The sequence below is a fragment of the Eulemur rufifrons genome, chromosome 7 (genome assembly GCF_041146395.1).
Source record: "Eulemur rufifrons isolate Redbay chromosome 7, OSU_ERuf_1, whole genome shotgun sequence".
NCBI lineage: Eukaryota > Metazoa > Chordata > Mammalia > Primates > Lemuridae > Eulemur > Eulemur rufifrons.
This window is the reverse complement of record NC_090989.1, coordinates 83128684-83147333: the sequence shown is the minus strand read 5'-3', so window position 1 is coordinate 83147333 and position 18650 is coordinate 83128684. Positions and strand designations below refer to the sequence as shown.

General features: G+C 35.6%; 1 protein-coding gene across 1 annotated transcript; it reads right to left on the bottom strand.

The window, feature by feature from the left end:
• Positions 1 to 718: 718 nt before the first annotated feature.
• GNB4 (G protein subunit beta 4) lies at positions 719 to 18410 on the bottom strand. Its single transcript, XM_069472905.1, has 9 exons — positions 18328 to 18410; positions 12479 to 12517; positions 11659 to 11765; positions 8987 to 9050; positions 7655 to 7817; positions 6546 to 6612; positions 6236 to 6437; positions 4963 to 5179; positions 719 to 873 (listed from the first exon to the last, which is right to left on the bottom strand). The coding sequence occupies exons 1-9, from the start codon at positions 18382 to 18384 to the stop codon at positions 767 to 769; spliced, it is 1023 nt and encodes a 340-aa protein (XP_069329006.1). The 5' UTR covers positions 18385 to 18410; the 3' UTR covers positions 719 to 766.
• Positions 18411 to 18650: the final 240 nt, after the last annotated feature.

Sequence of the window (18650 nt, the reverse complement as noted above, 5' to 3'; positions counted from 1 at the left end):
TGATCAAAACCAGAATCATTTAATGCTATTATCTACTTTTTATGAATATAATAAATTCTAATGAAGTTTCTCATGTATGTCTAAAATGTCAGAGTAAAATTTCTAATCCCTGGCCTTTAGATTATCTGTCCCCTCAAAGGACTGAAAATGAGCACTTATTTAGACTGACAGCATGGCAAAGGATGTATGAGAGACTAAGGACTCCCCTCAGAGGCACCCTAGCCTGTCAACAGTCTTAAACATTAAGCCATGAGGATCTCCTTTAAATTAAAAGGAACGTACAATTCAAGGGGACTTTCTTCAAACATAAGTACACACACAGAGGATTGTTTCCATCCATTACTCTGCCGGGTTCTTCCATTATAAAACTCAAAAATGTAACATTTCTTGTGTATACAAAGTTAAAAATGTAGTCTTTAAAAAATTCAAACAAACACAATTATAAGCTGCTATAATACGGACATTCTGTTCTACACAAAGAAAATAATTAGACTTTGAGTACACGCAATAATTCATCAAGGTTAAATTAACCCAACTCCTCAAATTAATACACTGGTCCTATTAATCTCAGCAGGCACTTTTGCCTTGTTTTGTTTTATTTTTTCCACTTTTTTTGTAGTTTACGGAAAGCTTCTTTTTGTATATAATAATCTCAATAGAAAAATCTTCACCTGCAAATATAAGGTAGAATTTTTTTTCACAGCTATAGGCTGTAACATTGATTTCTCCAGGTATCAGTGGAGAACAGAAAGTATGTATGACATTGTTAATTCCAGATTCTAAGAAAACTGTCCCAAGAGCCTGTAGCCACAGCCATGCCATCGTCAGTTACACCTAAGCAGCTGACACGGTTGTCATGACCAGCAAGGACACCTGTAAAAAAAGAATTCAGTATAAAGTTAGCAATTATAGAGTTTTAGTATTAAACAAGTATATGTATAAAGATCTAGAAGGGTACTTTAACAGTTTGATAGCTCATCAGTAAAAAAAATTAAATTTAAAAAGCACCGAAAATAAAAAACTAACAGGTTCCTCTGAGTCGTAAGGGGTATGCTGGACATGTAGATAAAAGATGCCTTCTTGAATTTTTGACATGTGTGTCAATTGTCTTTTTTTTTTTTTTTTTTTTTTTTTTTGAGACAGAGTCTCACTCTATTGCCTGGGCTAGAGTGCCGTGGCATCAGCCTAGCTCACAGCAACCTCAAACTCCTGGGCTCAAGCGATCCTCCTGCCTCGGCCTCCCAAGTAGCTGGGACTACAGGCATGTGCCACCATGCCCGGCTAATTTTTTCTGTATATATTTTTAGTTGTTTGGCTAATTTCTCTCTATTTTTAGTAGAGACAGGGTCTTGCTCTTGTTCGGGCTGTTCTTTAACTCCCAACCTTGAGTGATCCTCCCACCTCAGCCTCCCAGAGTGCTAGAAAAATTAAATTTTAAGTGGAGTTCCATGAAGTAGCCTTTTACAAGAATAACAACAACATGAGAGTGAAGTTGTCTTGTATCACCACTTCCAAAAATGACAACATAATTTACTTTCTTCTGTTAACTACCAAAAACTGGGATGTTGTTGTTCATTATATTATAGCTTTGTGAAACCATCAAACTTACCTAATTTTAGTTTCTTTTGCATATTAAACTTGATGTCTTGATTACCACATACGATAAAATGAGGTATTTCAATATTTGGTAGGAAAATGAGAAATATAAAGATTAAAAAGAAAAACTAGAGTATTATCAAATTCGCAAAAGAATTTTTTTAATATACTGTGTTTGAATTTGCATTATCTCTCTATATATGTAAGCATATCATTTTCACTTGATCTCAGGAACAGAGGTTCATCTCAGATATCTAACTCTTTTTTTTTTTTTTTTTGAGACAGAGTCTCACTCTGTTGCCCGGGCTAGAGTGAGTGCCATGGCGTCAGTCTAGCTCACAGCAACCTCAAACTCCTGGGCTCAAGCGATCCTACTGCCTCAGCCTCCCGAGTAGCTGGGACTACAGGCATGCACCACCATGCCCGGCTAATTTTTTGTATATATATATTTTAGTTGTCCATATAATTTCTTTCTATTTTTAGTAGAGACGGGGTCTCACTCTTGCTCAGGCTGGTCTCGAACTCCTGACCTCGAGCGATCCACCCGCCTCGGCCTCCCAGAGTGCTAGGATTACAGGCGTGAGCCACCGCGCCCGGCCCAGATATCTAACTCTTAATATCCTCTGTGGTACCTCCAGTATGGCAGTTTGGCAATGGGCAAATTTACCATCATTGATTGAAATAACAAAAAATGAATACTATGGCTAAATAGTCCAAGAAATACTGGGGAGGAGAATGAATAAGCAATTCATGAATCAGGATTCAGTTTAAGGTGAAAGTTCCAGTTGAGCCAACTTAAAACCAGCTGTATACAGAGTGAAACGAAAATACAAGCACATGTTAAAAATGTGGAAAACACAGTTTTATTTTGTTATGCATACTATTCAATCCAGGCAAAATACCTAATACCTTAAAAAATATTTGGCTTTGGGCAATAAAATATTTCCAAAAATCTATTTGTAAAGTGTAAAACTGAACCATGCAGTTTCTTGAGAGAAGGTATAGAAAATTATTCCTGGGAATGTTGATACTGCCTGTGCTCCCTCAGAAACCACAAGAACCGTATAAAGGTTTAAAAGGGTAGGGCCATAAATTCACAAGGACAGTGAGAAGATGAGAACAAGCAATGGCAACAAAATTTTGTAAGCTGGATGGTGGCAACTGTGTTAGTGAGCCCCAAAATGCTCAGTTCAAAATGAACAATCTTGTAAGCCAAGAAACAATTACACTGCAGAACCTCCAAGTGTGTCCCTGCTAGAGGAACCAGGTATCTCTGGAGCCAGGTAGTGGCAAAGACAGGGTAAAGTAAGATTGCATTAGAAAGTGTTTGTAAGTCAGTACGACCCTCCCAGGTGTCTTCTTCCTCCACTCTGCAGAGTCAGGTGACCAATCATCCTGCACCATGGCCCAAGACTAGAGACTTATTCACTGGAGAGGGTAAAACAGGGTTTCTCTTGACTGCAGGAAAAGAGGCACAGCTGAGATTGGCAAAACTGTGCTGAAAATGAGGAATAAAGAAAGTTTACTTGCTAATTGTTGTGGCCCCTGGTTTCCCTCTTGAAACTGGCCCCCAAACTGGCAGCCAGCTTATTATACACTTCAGGTAGCAGAGTGAAGATCCATCTCATGGCTAGCCCAAGAAAAAAAGGCCAATAAGATATACCAGAGGTTCCCAGTGGAAGCCTGGCCAGATCACCCTTCAGTGAGGCCTACACTCAGCACACCCAACCATGTGCACAGAGCTTCAGTTTGGTGCCTCCCTCTTCAGTATGAATATGAAGCTTAGAATCACCAAACTTTTAAGGAAATGTTCTAAAAATAAGGACAGGGGACTAAAAAGATGAAGGGAAAAAACAACTTGGAAACATAAAAGACTATGCTTGAAAAAGAAAACTAAAGAATTCTTTCACTAACATCAGAGAAACAAAAGATTTCATTATCGAAAAAAAAAGAGTGCCATAAAAAAAAATTGAGACCAAACTAGCTCTCAAAATTAAAAAGATGATAGCAAAAATGAAAACCAAAACTTAACAGAAGGGCTGAAAGAACAGATGAGGATTTCTCCCAGAACATAAGGGGTAAAAAAAAAAAAGTCAGAAATGGAAAACAGAAGAGAATATAATAAAAAAGTAAAAGGACCAGTCCAGGAGGTCTAACGTCAACTCATTAGGAACTCTAGAAAGAAGGAATGATAATAATGGAGAAGAAATATAATCCAACAAGCCCCCGAAATTCCCAGTACTGCAGTGTATGAGTTTCCAGACCAAAAAGGCCCGCTGCACCCCACACCATGGACGACAATGGATCCACTCCAAGATAAGTCAAAACTGGCACAAAGTCTGAGGGTTCATTAGTGAGAAAAACATCAAAACTAAGACTGTAAACCAAAAATTTAAATTAGAGAATACAAAAAAGGTACGTGGCAAAAGAAGTCACAGTAATACCTCATGGCTCAGCAGTAAACATTCTTTAAGAGGCCACAATTATGTAAACACCAAATGTTGTTCTCAGCAAAATTTACTACATGGGAAAAACTGGATGGGAAGGACGTGGGTGTGGGGGGCGCAGGGATGTTAAAGCCAAACCCTTACCACCCGTGGTAACAGGTCAACAACAGATAAGGCCTAAAAGTTAACAAATAAAATCAAGTAACCACAATACTGGCATGTTATTTAGAGACATAAAAATAAATAATTAAAAGTTATAAGCAGCTGCTTTTGGGAGCCAAAAGTATAAGCTGGGATCAAAGTATTGCTGTGTTTTGGTAACAAGCCATATAGAACTATTTGATTCCTTTAAGTATAATATTGAGTATGATTTTGATTTTTAAAAAAATTTAAAAAATCACTCAATGTAATTTTATTTATCTATCTATCTTAGCAATATACTAAGAAGGATGTAATCTGTTATTAATGACCGTCCCTAGTATGGCTCACTGTGTATTTAACCTTGTGGAACCTGCAAGGGAGGACCCGGAGAACCGGGCTGAGGCAAGACAACAGGTCTATGTCCCGCTGCACACAAGAGCTGCTCCAGAAGGAAGACAATCCATGGCACTTACACAATCAAGAAAAACTGTGATTCGTACAAGACCACATGGAATCATATTCACCATTCATCTTTAATACTGAAACGTACCAAACAAGAACATATTACAGAACTAAACGTTATTTCAGAAAACAAAAATATAAATACGGTTTATGGACTACAACTGTACTCAGAGGGAAACAACAACGAATGGGCACGAGAACCGCTGGGTTACCATTTTCCACGGCTCCAGGCTGTCATGGAAGCCTGGAAAACTACTGATGGGAACCTCGTCGTGCTTCCTGAAAGTCAGACCTTAATATGGACTCATTTACTAACCTGCACGATCTCCTTTTAGCGTGTCCCACACGTTACAATTAAAGTCATCATAACCAGCTAGTAGAAGGCGCCCACTTTTTGAGAAGGCTACAGAAGTGATTCCGCAGATGATATTGTCATGAGAATACAACAGTAACTCTTGGTCTGCACGAAGGTCAAAGAGCCGGCAAGTGGCATCATCAGAGCCAGTGGCAAAGGCATATCCATTTGGGAAAAACTATAAAGAAAAGCAATAAACATTTACTCCATTGATGTAAATAAAAATGAGAGGCAGTGCAATAATGGACTCTAGGGTAAGACAGATCTTGAGGCAAATTCCAACTTGGCTACTTACCAGGTAAGTGATATTGACTTAAGAGTCTTAAATACTCCGGGCCTTAGTTTCAGTTTCAGAGTGTTGGTTAGGATTGAATAAAATACCATATGCAAAGTATATAGCTCGTTATTTAGCACATAGCAAGTATTCAACAAATACTGGCTCTGGTGTCCTGTATGTCTTATTAAAACATTTAAGTCAAGTATTACTATTTACAAAATGTGTATGTGTATGTGTGTGTATACATACATATTCATAATTTTTTTTTTTTTTTTTTAGAAATGGGGTCTTGCTATGTTGCCCAGGCTGGAGTACAGTGACTAGTCACAGGCACAATCTTCGCACATTCAGCCTCTAACTCCTGGGCTCAAGCAATCCTCCAGCTTCAGCTTCCTGAGTAGCTGGGACTACAGGTATGTGCTACTGTGCCAGCTTACATATGTATTCTTAAAGAAATATTCCAAAATCCCATTATGAGAAAGAAATAAATAGAACATAAATTTAAAACATTCCGATTAGGCTAAGTAATAAAGAAAACTGTGCATGATTAGTTGTGAATACTATTTCTCAAACACTGGCACTACTCAACATTGACTTTTTTTTTTTTTTTTTGGAGGCAGAGTCTCACTCTGTTGCCTGGACTAGAGTGCTGTGGCGCCAGCCTAGCTCACAGCAACCTCAAACTCCTGGGCTTAAGCGATCCTCCTGTCTCCTGCCTCAGCCTACTGAGTAGCTAGAACTACAAGTGTGCATCATTGCAGCCAGCTAATTTTTCTATTTTTAGTAGAGATGAGGTCTCACTCTTGTTCAGGCTGGTCTTGAACTCCTGAGTTCAGGCAATCCTCCCACCTTGGCATCCCAGAGTACTAGGATCACAGGTGTGAGCCACCATGCCCAGCCCAGAATTCAACACTTTAAAGGCAGAATACATTTTCTTTGAAGATGCTATTCACTTACACTGACAGCATTAATATCTGAGACGTGTCCTGTGAAAGACTGTCTACACATTCCATCTCGAATATCCCATAATTTGGAAGAGGCATCACAAGCACCAGAAACAAAAGTCCTCATGTCAGGACTCAGAGAGAGACTCATCACATCTCCAGAATGCCCAGTGAATGTGGTGGTCTGCTGGGCAGTTTCGATGTCCCATAAAGCACTACAATTAAAAGTAAATAAAAATATTTAATGACTATTACGTCTTCATCCATTAGCTCCTATTACCACCCTCAGACCCAATATCAGTGTTTTTCTGGAATAAACTTACCAAGTTGTATCTCCTGAACTTGTAACAATTTGGCTGTCATCTAAAAAACGACAGCAGGACAAATAGCCTATAGCATAGACAGAAGCAAATTTTAGGTTATCATTGATCGAATGACTCTAGTTACCATATAAAAAAGTAGTATGTATCTTGAAAAATATAATACCTGGACAACAAGTGTTTGTCAGTATAATCTATAGTTCTACTTTCAGTTACTTCAAACTCTGTGCTGTCTACAAGTAAATTTTATCAACAAACCTTCTTAGGCATTTAATGTGTCAATGACATTGTTCTTGGCACTCTAAAAGTTGGAAAGCTGAGTAAGACACAGCCCCCTAAGAAAATTACCTACTGAACAAAAAGATATTCCTTTACACAAATAACTATTAATATAATCTATGGCCAACTGTGTTAAGCACCTTTGAGAAATAATTTTAAAATATTGTGAGAAATTAGAAGATTATCAGTGAAGGCTTTATGAAAGATATAACATTTAATGCTTAGCATTCATCAGTGTTTCAAAAGATGGAAATGGCAGGAAAACACCATTCTAGAGATTTTTGTAAAAGCATGGTCAAATAGTACTGCCAAAAGTTCCAATGGGCAGACAACAGATGAGTGGCAACAAATTCCTAAGTAACACTGCTAACCAAATATGACACCACTGAACTATGGTGTGCACGCTGGCAAATAAAGCAATGCATTATCATGGTGAAAAATACTTCATTAATGTACTTTAGTGCATACTTTCCATTATATAATTGAGTACAGATGCCACAAGCCCATAATTGTTACACGGTAGTAGAAAATAGAGAAAATTATATTTGCTTTCTTTTCATATTTTTTGTTAGTCTGAATTTTTTGCAGTAAATTTGTCATTTTTACAAAAACAATACTACTATTTTTGAAAGAAAAATAAAATTACAGTCATTGCACGTATGATTATAAAAAGTTAATGTTTCCCTAATTTGTAGTAATTTCTACTCTCACCCAGCTGTTACTCATCCTTTAGCCAGCTGAGCACAATTTGTCACTTGTCCTTGATCAGCACATTCTACAGAAGGAGCTAGGTTTTACTCCTTCACTAAAGAACAATGCTTAGCGAAGCTCACCCGTGTGGCCCGGCAACTCTCGGCTCACTCGGACGTTTCCCTCTCTGGTTTTTAAGTTATAGATGGAGCAGATGTTGTCCAGGCCTCCACAGGCAACATAATTGCCAGAGGGAGCATAGGCACAGGTCATCACCCAGGAGGACCTCAAAGGAATAGCGTGCATCTGCAGAACACATTCCACACAGACCATTACTAAACAAACACTACAAATCACACATTTGTTTTGTAAACCTATTTACAATGAAGTAAATATTACTAAAACTCAAATACATGTACGAAAAAGAAGCCAAATAAAGAATGTAATGGCTTTAAAAGGCAAACAATGAAAAATAAAATACTCATGTACATTAAAATGCCTATTATTTTTTTCTGTATTATCACATCAGAGTTAGGAAGTACTCTTTTTAGAAATAATTCTTTTAATAGAAGCAAGGATATGAAGATGTCTCAATGCTAATACAGACATTTGAAAAATTAAGTATAAAATGTTAAAGATTTTAATAAAATTCTTTGTTTCTGCAGTACTGCTCAAATGAGTTTCCTCCAACATAACACTGAATGATAAAAAGGGAGGTAATTAGCAAGTCTCAGAGTGGACTGAAATGGTTCTTCCATGAAGGGATCACATTACCATCCTTCTATTAAGAGGCTCATATTCTGGGATCTCACTTAATGGTGATAGTTTTGCACTGATCTACCACTGCCTGGTGCCTTGCTATCCCAACATCAATCATTTGAAGGTCAGACAGAAAAATTTAAGGTATATGGGAATACTAAGGAATTAAAGTGTTAATAAAAATACTTTAAATCAGGGATTCTTTCCAGTGGATTTATGGAAAGAATCTACAGTCTTTCACCATTGAGAGATCTAAACTACTTGTAATTTGCCTCCAATCTACTATATCTTCTAAGCAGTCCAGAAACACAAATCAGGCCCACTGCCTGGAGTGGGCCAAAGAAAAGCTCCCCACTAGCCATCTAGCTCACCCGCAACTAGAAATAAAAATCTCAGAGTCACTGTCATATTAAGAAATGGGATTTTTAAAAAATCATTTATATGTAAAAATGGTACTCTTTCCTAATATTCAAATTTGAAATATGAGAGTCAAGAAAAACACAGTGAACAATATTTCTGTAGTTGCCTCTGGAAATAAAAAAAAGGGCTAAATATTAAAAAGAAACACTAAGACAAAGGAGAAGATCTAGATTAAAATAAATAGAATAATTTTTTTCAGAAGGCAATTAAAGTTTGAAGCAATGGAATAAAGGAAAGAACTGGCGGATGGCAAACCAAATACAAGGTTATTTAAAAGAATGATTAAGAAATTCTACCTTATTTGTTGTATAGCTATCCCAAATAATTAATTTTCCATCTTGGGAAGCACTGACTAGCAACCTAGAGGAACAAACACAAAAATAATTTTATGCTTAGAGGAAAAAAGTAGTTTAGTTGTACCTTGAATTAATATAGAATAGTTTAGAAAAGAAAAATACAATTTTTCTAAAAACTTGACACCAAGAAGTGTTCTTCCAACTTTTAAAAAATTTATGATGCACACCAAAAATTTTGGACATAAATCATAAAATTTAGTAATTGACTAAAAATGTCTCTGGCTATGATTCAACTTTTTCACAGTGACAACATTTTCGTTATGATTCAAGAGTTTGATAGGTATCACCTCACTGGTATAGTATTTACTGACTTAAATTTAATGACAATAAAGTGCATATAAGCCTAATAACCATATTTCATTCAATCTGAAAACATCAATTGAGAGCCTGTGACTGTGACAGTGTCATAGGTACAACACAGTATACATCTCCTGTTCTTTTTTGTTGTTGTTGTTGAGACAGAGTCTCACTCTGTTGCCCTGGCCAGAGTGCCGTGGCGTCAGCCTAGCTCGCAGCAACCTCAAACTCCTGGGCTCAAGCAATCCTACTGCCTCAGCCTCCCAAGTAGCTGAGGGAGGCATAGCTAACCACCATGCCCAGCTAATTTTTATATATATATATATGTATTTTTTTTTTTTAGTTGTCCACCTAATTTCTTTCTATTTTTTTTTTAGTAGAGACGGGGTCTCACTCTTGCTCTTGCTCAGGCTGGTCTCAAACTCCTTAGCTCAAACGATCCGCCCGCCTCGGCCTCCCAGAGATCTAGGATTGCAAGCGTGAGCCACCATGCCTGGCCACATCTCCTATTCTTGAGGCCTCTACCACCTGGTGCAAATAAGACATTTACTCATATTTATAATAAATCAAGTGAAAACTTAGGAGAGTGGTACAAAATAAATGCCATAGGAGAGTAAAGGAGGAACAAACAACTGCTAGTTGAGTTAATCAAAAGAGAATGTGTCTTAAAAAATGGAATTTTGAAAGCTAAAGATAGGGGAAAGTCCGTATCTTAGGAGGAGGCTAAATACGATCAATGACAAGGGGTAGAAAAATACAAGTGTTTCAGGAATTGTGAGTCTTTCAGTCATACAGAATTTGTGAGAAAAAAATAAATTGAGAAAAGTAGACTGGGCTTAAACTGCAGAAAGCTTTGCCAAGCTAAAGAGTATGAACTTTTGACTAAGTAATTATTAACCAATGAATTTTTTTGTTTGGACTTTTTATTTTTCACCATGGTATACAATTCAAAAGATACAAAAGGTTATGCAGTGAAAAAATCATCTTCTTGGGCCCATCCCCAGCCACCCAGTTCCCTTCCCTACAAGTAAATAGTATTACCAGGTTCTTGTGTATCATCAATCAGTTTACGTTTTTATGAAAGTAAAGGTCTGATAGTGAGGTATGGGATGGAACCTAAAGAAAATTCTTTAAAAATCCATTGGCACATCAGCATATGAGCTGAGAATAGCGTTAAGTAACGAGCTGACAATCAGAATGAGCAGGAAGACGATGTGAGATACGGTTCCTGCATGATATTTGTGGGGTTTTTTATGAAGATTAATAGTCTTCAGAAAATTTTTAAGTAAGAACCACTAACATTGTTTCAAGTTATTGTATTTTAAGTTAAAAGTCTGCTATATCAATTGGTAAATTATGTTTATCTGAAACTTTAAGATAAATAAAACATTTGCCCTAGCCTTATGTCAGTTGTCAGTTATAGAATTTACGTATCCCCTCCTAAGACGCACATGTTCTATATATTGTACTCAAGTATTCCACTGACATCTGAGAGCAACAAGTGAAGCTTCCTCTATTTTACAATTTTAGGGTTTCCTGGAAGAAGAGAATAAACGTGCAATTTCTATTAAAAAGTAATTTCTTGCTTTGGACACATCCCAATAAGATTAACCAAATCAAACAAACAAGTCAATCACTGAGGCAGCAGGCAGACCTGCTATTACCAGATACTCTAGAAAAAGCACAAGCTACACTATCACCCTATGAACATAGTGAATCTTGATGACCAAACCATCTAACTGCAGGCCAGGTGGCAGGTGTGTGTGTGTGTGTGTGTGCGCGCGCATGCACTTGCAGACGTTCAACTTGCACATTCAAGCACATGCATTTCTGTGTTAAAGTTGGGAGAATAAAAGATGTATCAACGGAAATACCCTCATTTCATATAATTCCATCATTTGTGAATCTATGTAATAAGTAATTATAGCTTTATCCGGTAACTTGTACATGCGTGTTCAATAAATATTTGCTTATTAAGATTTCAAGGTTAATATAGAGTAAAACTGCTTTTGGTGTATTAAAAAGCAAAGTATAATATCCCACTGCAAAAGAAAATCCTCTTCTAAACAGCTGTCCAGGATTATTTGATAAAGGATATTTTTGAGAGGTAAATTTATTTTCCATATTAAAGTCTTTTAAACCTTTAAAGTGTCAATGAATATTCTTAGTGAAAGCAAAGTGTTCATATTAGATGCACTTTCTGCAAACACTTCATAAATATAGTTTGTTTTCATAGAGATAGTAAATAAAAAATGAAAATGATGATTCCTAATAAAAATAGTTCTGCTGACAATTTGAAAATGACAGGTACAAACCTTGAATCATATCCCCAATGCATAGCATAGATCTTAGCTAGGTGGCCCCTCAGTGTACGTCTTGTCCGCATTTGTATTCGACCCACAGAGTCCATATTTGACGTGATCTTTAGAAAGTGACAAAAATGTTATTCTTTATCTTAGACATAGTTCAGGAGATAAACTAGAAATCCTTAATTAGTAGGCAAAAAAGCAAACACAAGTAAATTTATAGTAATTGAAGGTAACTTAATATATATAATTTCACAGTTGTTATGGGATCAATATGTTCATAAAAATTATGATTGATTTAAAATAATCCTGCGTGCCGTTATAGGTAAGAATATCTTACCTATACTATCTTACCTAGACTATTAACTAAAAACAATAGACATAACGTTTAAGCTTTAATATAAACGCAGCCACAAATAAAAATCTAGTAGCAACATTTATAATTTTAATTGTCTGTAAGAAAGTCAGGTTTTATATTTGTAGAGCACATAAAATATTTCCCTAATAAAAGTGATCGATATTAATTAAACATGAAGGCTTCCTAAGAGTTTTTATAAGAAAAAAAAATCAGGGTACACCAAAAGAATCAGAAACTACTTAAAAATTTATAATATACCATTTATTTTTCCAAAGACTTCTGTTTTAACACTATGTTTTAAAAAGCACTTGTACTGTACAGTGTTTGGCATATTACAAAGGGATTTTACATAGAGATTTCATTTGATTTTTTTCAACTAAGTACTAATAAAAGGAATCTGAATGTCATTTGCATCAGTGTTATTTCGTGTAAGTTACTAAAATGAAATAGGGAAAAAAAAAAAAACTTTACCTGCACAAGGGTTGCATCATTACATGCTTTCCTAGCATCCTAAAGTAAAGAAAGATGAGTATAACATTTAGATGTGGAAACCTCTGGAAATGACTAATTTTTTTAAAAAACTATAGCTTATAATAAATATTTTTATTGAAAATGTAGATTTGCAAATATACTTTTCAGCATACCACATAATCTTTATTTTTAAATTTTTTTATTGAGATAAAACTCACATAACAAATTTAACCATTTTAAAGTATATAATTCAGTGGTTTTTTTGTATATTTACAATGTTATGCAACCATCACCCCTAATTCCAGAACATTTCCATCACTCTACAAAGAAACCCCATACTCCCAATTCCTTTTTCTCCCCCAGCCCTCAGCAATCACTAATTTACTTTCTTTCTCTATGGCTGTGCCTGTCCTGGACATTTCATATAAATGGAATCATACAACAGGTGGCCTTTAGTGTCTGCCTTCTTTCATTCAGCATCATGTTTTCAAGGTTCGTCTGTGTTGTAGCATGTATCATTACTTCATTCCCTTATGGCTGAATGATATTCCACTGTATGGATATACCACATTTTGTTTGTCCATTAATAAAAAATGATAGACATTTGGGTTGTTTCCACATTTTGGCTGTTATGAATAATGATACTGTGAACATGTGTATACAAGTTCTTGGTGTATCTATATTTTCAATTCTCTTGGGTATATATACCCAGGTGTAGAATTGGTAGGTGATACAGTAACTCTATGTTTAACTTTTTGAGGAACTACGAAATTGTTTTTTCACACCAGCTACACCATTTTACATTCCCACCAGCAATGTATGTGGGTTCCAATTTCTTTGCATCCCCACCAACACCTGTTATTGTCCATTGTTTTCAGTATTATTATTATTATTATTATTACAACCATCTTGGTGTGAAGTGGTATCTCATTGTAGTTTTGATTTGTATCTTCCTAGAGATTAATGATATTGTGTATCCTGTCATGCACTTATTGGTCATATGTACATATCTTCTTTGGAGGAATGTCTATTCAAAGGCTTTGCTAATATTTAAAATGGGTTGTGTTTTTATTGTTCAGATATAGGAGTTTCTTATACATACTGGATACTAAGACCCTTATATGATTTGCAAATTTTTTCTCCAGTTCTGTCAGCTATCTTTTCATTTTCTTGATAGCATCTTTTGACACACAGGTTTTTAATTTTGATGAAGTCTAATTTATCTGTGCTTTCCTTTGATGCTAGTGTCATATTTAACTGTTGCCTAGTTCAATGTCATGAAGATTTACATTTATGTTTACTTCCAAAAATTTTATACTTTTAAACAGTAAATTTATATCTCATTTTGACTTAATTTTTTCTATGGTGTGAGGTAGGGAGTCCAAATTCATTCTTTTGCATGTGGATATCCAGTTGTCCCAGTACCATTTGTTGAAAAGACTATTTTTCCCTATTGAATGAGCTTGTTACCCTTGTTGGAAATCAACTGACCATAGACACATGGATTTATTTATGGACTCTCACTTCTATTCTCATTGTACAAATACACTTTTGATTTATGATAAAATATTTTTTTAAAAATTGCATCCTGTGATGAAAAATGATCTAGGTTGATTTAGTAAGTCCTTACTATTCAAAATTGTATTTGTTATTAAGCAATCAGCAAAAATCAAGAGTACTGAGTTCCCTTCTATTTGTTTTTGCATCTAAAAGTTGAGGCGGTGTGTATAGTATACTATTAACGTAACATTTATAAGAGGAAGGATACTTATAGTATACTCCAAGTCATTTCAGAAATACTAAAAAAAATACAAAACATTTCTTGAAAATGCTTTGCAAATACACTGTGTACAGATGCTATTAGAAAGAAAATATTTTAGATTCAATATGCAAAAAAGATATCTCAGGAAAATAATTTTTTATGTAATAGGCAACAATTTACATTGAGTGGCATCTATATTTTTATACCAATAGCAAATTCCCTACATGTTAGCAGGTATTTATGCCTAAGCATTATAAAGTAGCCTTTCAAAGAAACTTCAAATTTTTATACAAATTGAAGGGAATTATTAAAAGGAAGACAGTGAAACAGAAATTGACATAAAATAAGAAAGACAACAAAGAACGATAAGCAACAAAACATTTTCAGCCAAATTTACCAGTTAATAAAAAATTTAAAGAATTCAAATACATGGAAAAATCAGAAGTGCAATTAATCCTTCCTGCTAGACTTAAAATTTTTTTCCTCAAAGAGTAGGGTAGTATCCTCTCCAACTTTGTTTTTTCTCTACAGTGCTTAGTACTGTATACTCCTGGGCAAAGAGAAGGCACACAATATTTATTGAATAAATGTTTCAAATGGACAACTTGTTCCAGTCGGCCAAGGGAAAAATGCCTGCCTTAGCTCACAGCAAAGACTGGATTGAAGACATGACCTTTTTGGCTGCCCTTTCAACCTATTTATAAACACTTAGAATACTTCTATGTAAGGGTGTTCACGAGCAGTTGCACAAACATATGATTTGATTCTCTCATACTTAGCCAAATTGTGGGTTTAGAGACCTCATTTGGCAAGGAATAATTTAGCCCACTTTCCTACAATGAAAAGAATTTCCAGAAATGACAGTGATGGCCTTAGCCATGTTCCAAAAATGGTGAAATTGAAGATTAAATTCTAAAAAGAGGTTCTCTAATTTCAAGCTTTATGAAAATGAACTACCATTGTTTAGGCCATCTTTCTTGATTTAGTCATTTGATAGAAAAATTGGTTGAAAGACTGTGTGTTAGGCACTATTCTAGGCACCATGGATAGATACATCAGTAGACAAAAAAAATCTCTGCCCTCACAGAGCTTACATTAACAATTTAAAAACTGTAAATGAAAATTTTTGAACTATAGTGAAAATTTGTACAAAAATTAAAACATCATGCTGGAATACAGAATTCTACAAATATCGTAGCAGTGGTTACTTACAAATTTACATTATGCAAAAATTTTGTTCGCCTGGAGAACTTACTCTTATGAACACTATTATCCACTATAAAACTGAATATAAAACAAATATTCCCAATTAAAGGCTGAATTCCATACTGTCCACCACAAGAAATACAAGATCTGATATTAATGCAAAAGAAGACATATTTCTTGTTCCAAATCAAAGATGTAACAATTACAAAAGAAAACAAAATCTATGTTTTCTCTACTTGAATTTAAAATTCCTTCTCTATTTTGAATTTACAATAAATCATCTATTAAACCAAATAGCATATATTTCTATTATGCCATATGTTTATAGCATAGTTAGGTAAAAATATAGTTAAATTATATTTCTGGAATGGCAGAGGAAAGAAAGGAAAGAAGGAAGGGAGGGTTTTTAAATACAGTGTGACATGATTAAAATGAGAAGAGAAGTACATAGTATTTTATATATATGTGGTTACTTGAAATCACAGCAGGAAATGATTCAGTAAGCACCTGTGCCCATGGACATTGTGCTTGGGATGTTGTGAGATATGGAGATGATTAAGACACAAAATTTTCCATCCAAGTACAAGTATTAGGGGCAAATGTACACAAGGAATTATAATACAAGACAAACCAAGACTGATCCCGTAAGAGTCCAGTGTGCTATACAAGTAAGGAACTGCCACCTGCTGGCATTAGACTAAGTCCTTTGTGTGTTACTTCACTTAATCCTCTGCACAGATATATAAAGTGAACACTGGTACTCTTGCTCACAGCAAAGATACTGAGCATCAAAAACGTGAAGAAACTTGCCCATGGCTACAAAATAATGAAAAGGTGGAGTCCATGCATGTTCCACCATGCCATGCTGCCTTCCAAGAAAAGAAAGAATAAATCCAAGTGGAGGACTCTTGGAGGATTAGCACTCAGTGGGTAGATCTAGCACGAGGTGGTATAATTCCAGGTAAAGGAAACAATCTGATCAAAGGCCATGAGGTGGGAAAGAGCAATGCATGTTTAGGGAGTGGCAACCAGTGAGTACTGCTGCAGCACAAGTTGCAGGGAAGCATGCTAGGAAAGGGTGGGACGCAGGGCAGCACTGGTGACAGAGCACAGGGTGTGAAATCGAAACATGGCCAGTCTGAATCGTGGACCTATTTACTAGTTATGTTACCTTGGCAAGTTACTTAATCTCACTGAGCCTCAGATTCCTCAACTACACCACCTACTTCACAGGGTTGCTCTGAAGAATAAATGAGATGGCATCTGACCACAAGTCTGGCCTATCAGTTGCTCCTGCTCAGCATGTGAAATAAGTGATAACTCGTTCTGGTGGTGGCAGCGACATCGAAATCAGAGGTTAGCCTGCAAAGCCTGCTCTGATCATCCCAGGCGAGATAAATCCCTCCTTTGTTCTGAAAGCTGTGTTCAGACACCTAAGGTATCATCCCAGAACTCTTATTCACATCTAAGTCACTGAATTCCTTGAATTCCTGGCAGTGAGTCTGGGGATGACCTCACTCCACTCAGAACCAGCACTTTTCTGGTCAATGTTCTTCATTCATCCCTTGTTTTTCCTGATCCTTTATTCTCTTTTCTTGTAATATCTTTATATAGATTTTATTCTTCATTTTTAAATTAGACAAGTTCTTCTGAAATAGCTATTGCAAAAGCTATGGGAAGGGCCATAGCTGTGTTCCAAGTTATCAGAGATTCTCCCTGCTTGTATTTGTAAGTTGTTTTAGCCTTTACTTTGCCCTGTGAAAGGAAGTAGGCAGCTGCCAGGCTACTCACAACTCAGTCTCTTTCCCCTACCCTGCTCACCGACAGGCTTCCTACAAGAGAGCAGGCCTACATCCTTTCATTTTAGCTCTGCCTTCCTTGATACTCCTCGGTGCTAACAAAGTCCAAAGAAGTATCTGTTTCCACTGTTCCACAGAAGAGACTGTTGGTGCTGTCCCTAGAGAATGCTCCCTACTTGGTATGAGATTTATAACCGTAGGCACCTTCTCTCAGAGCCTGCCCACCTGCAGTCGCTTCACTGTGTTTGGCAACTCTTCCCCATACTATTATGGCTTGAAGTTCTAAGTGTCTTTTAATTTTCTCAAAGCTAAAGCTTGTTATTTGTTTATCCTTCTTATTGTTTTGAGTTCATCTACAAGAGTACAAGATATTAGATATGTCTTGATTTTGCCATTAATAATTTTTAATGTTTCCCTGAAATCTAATGTAGACATTCATTTTCCTAGTATATTATAATGTGATATTATCTACCTCATTGTATTACACCAAAAAAATCTATGATTCCAGGTATGTGAATAAGAAGAGAATTATGGGGGATGGTTAATGGGTACAAAAACAGACAGAATGAACAATATTTGACAGCACAACAAAGTGACTATAATCAACAATAAGTTAGGGTATACTTTAAAATAACTAAAAGAGTAGAATTAGAATGTTCCTAATACAAAGAAATGATGTGATGGATACCCCAATTACCCTTATTTGATTAACTCATGCTGTATGCCTATATAAAAACATCACATGTACCCTATATAGATATGCAACTATTATGTACCCATAATAATTTTTTTAAAAAGAGACAATTATGTTTGTCTTTCAGCTGAGATTACAGATATACTATTAACTTCTCGGGCCACAGAGGCTATTCTTCTGCATAGGTACTCATTAGGAATGGTTTTTGGTGAGTTATTTAGAGGCATGATAAAAACAAAGAGACTTCAGCTCTTAGTTTACATGTAAGAAAAAAAAACATTTCTGGCCTTACAAATTATTTAATATATGTAGACTGATAAATAAGCAAATTTTATACATTGTTGATACTAAATAAAAGTGTTAAAATTTCAAAATGAAAAGTTTTTACCTGAATCTGATTCCGCAGTTGTTCTGCTTCCTGCCTCAACTGTTCCAGTTCACTCATCCTTTGAATCTGTTTACCTCAGCAATTAACAAGGGAAAGCAACTGTTAAAAAACAGAGAAAAAGATTAAATAGTTAAAAAAAAAAAACACAGAGAGAGAAAGATTCAGTTCTCTATTCATATCTTAATCTACTTTTAAAATACTGACATATAACTTCTTTTTTTTTTTTAAAGGTTTTTTTTTTTTAAGTCTCACTGTCTTTTTTTTTCAGCATTACGAGTGTATGAATGTTTAGGTTACATATATTGCCTTTGCCTGAGTCAGAA

Coding starts and splice junctions, on each gene's coding strand:
- GNB4 (XM_069472905.1), bottom strand. CDS start 18,384: ATGAGTGAACTGGAACAGTTGAGGCAGGAAGCAGAACAACTGCGGAAT. Junction 7,818..8,986: donor ATAGCTATACAACAAATAAG/GTAGAATTTCTT, acceptor TGTGTTCTGCAG/ATGCACGCTATTCCTTTGAG. Junction 6,613..7,654: donor AGAGTTGCCGGGCCACACGG/GTGAGCTTCGCT, acceptor TCTATGCTATAG/GCTATTTGTCCTGCTGTCGT.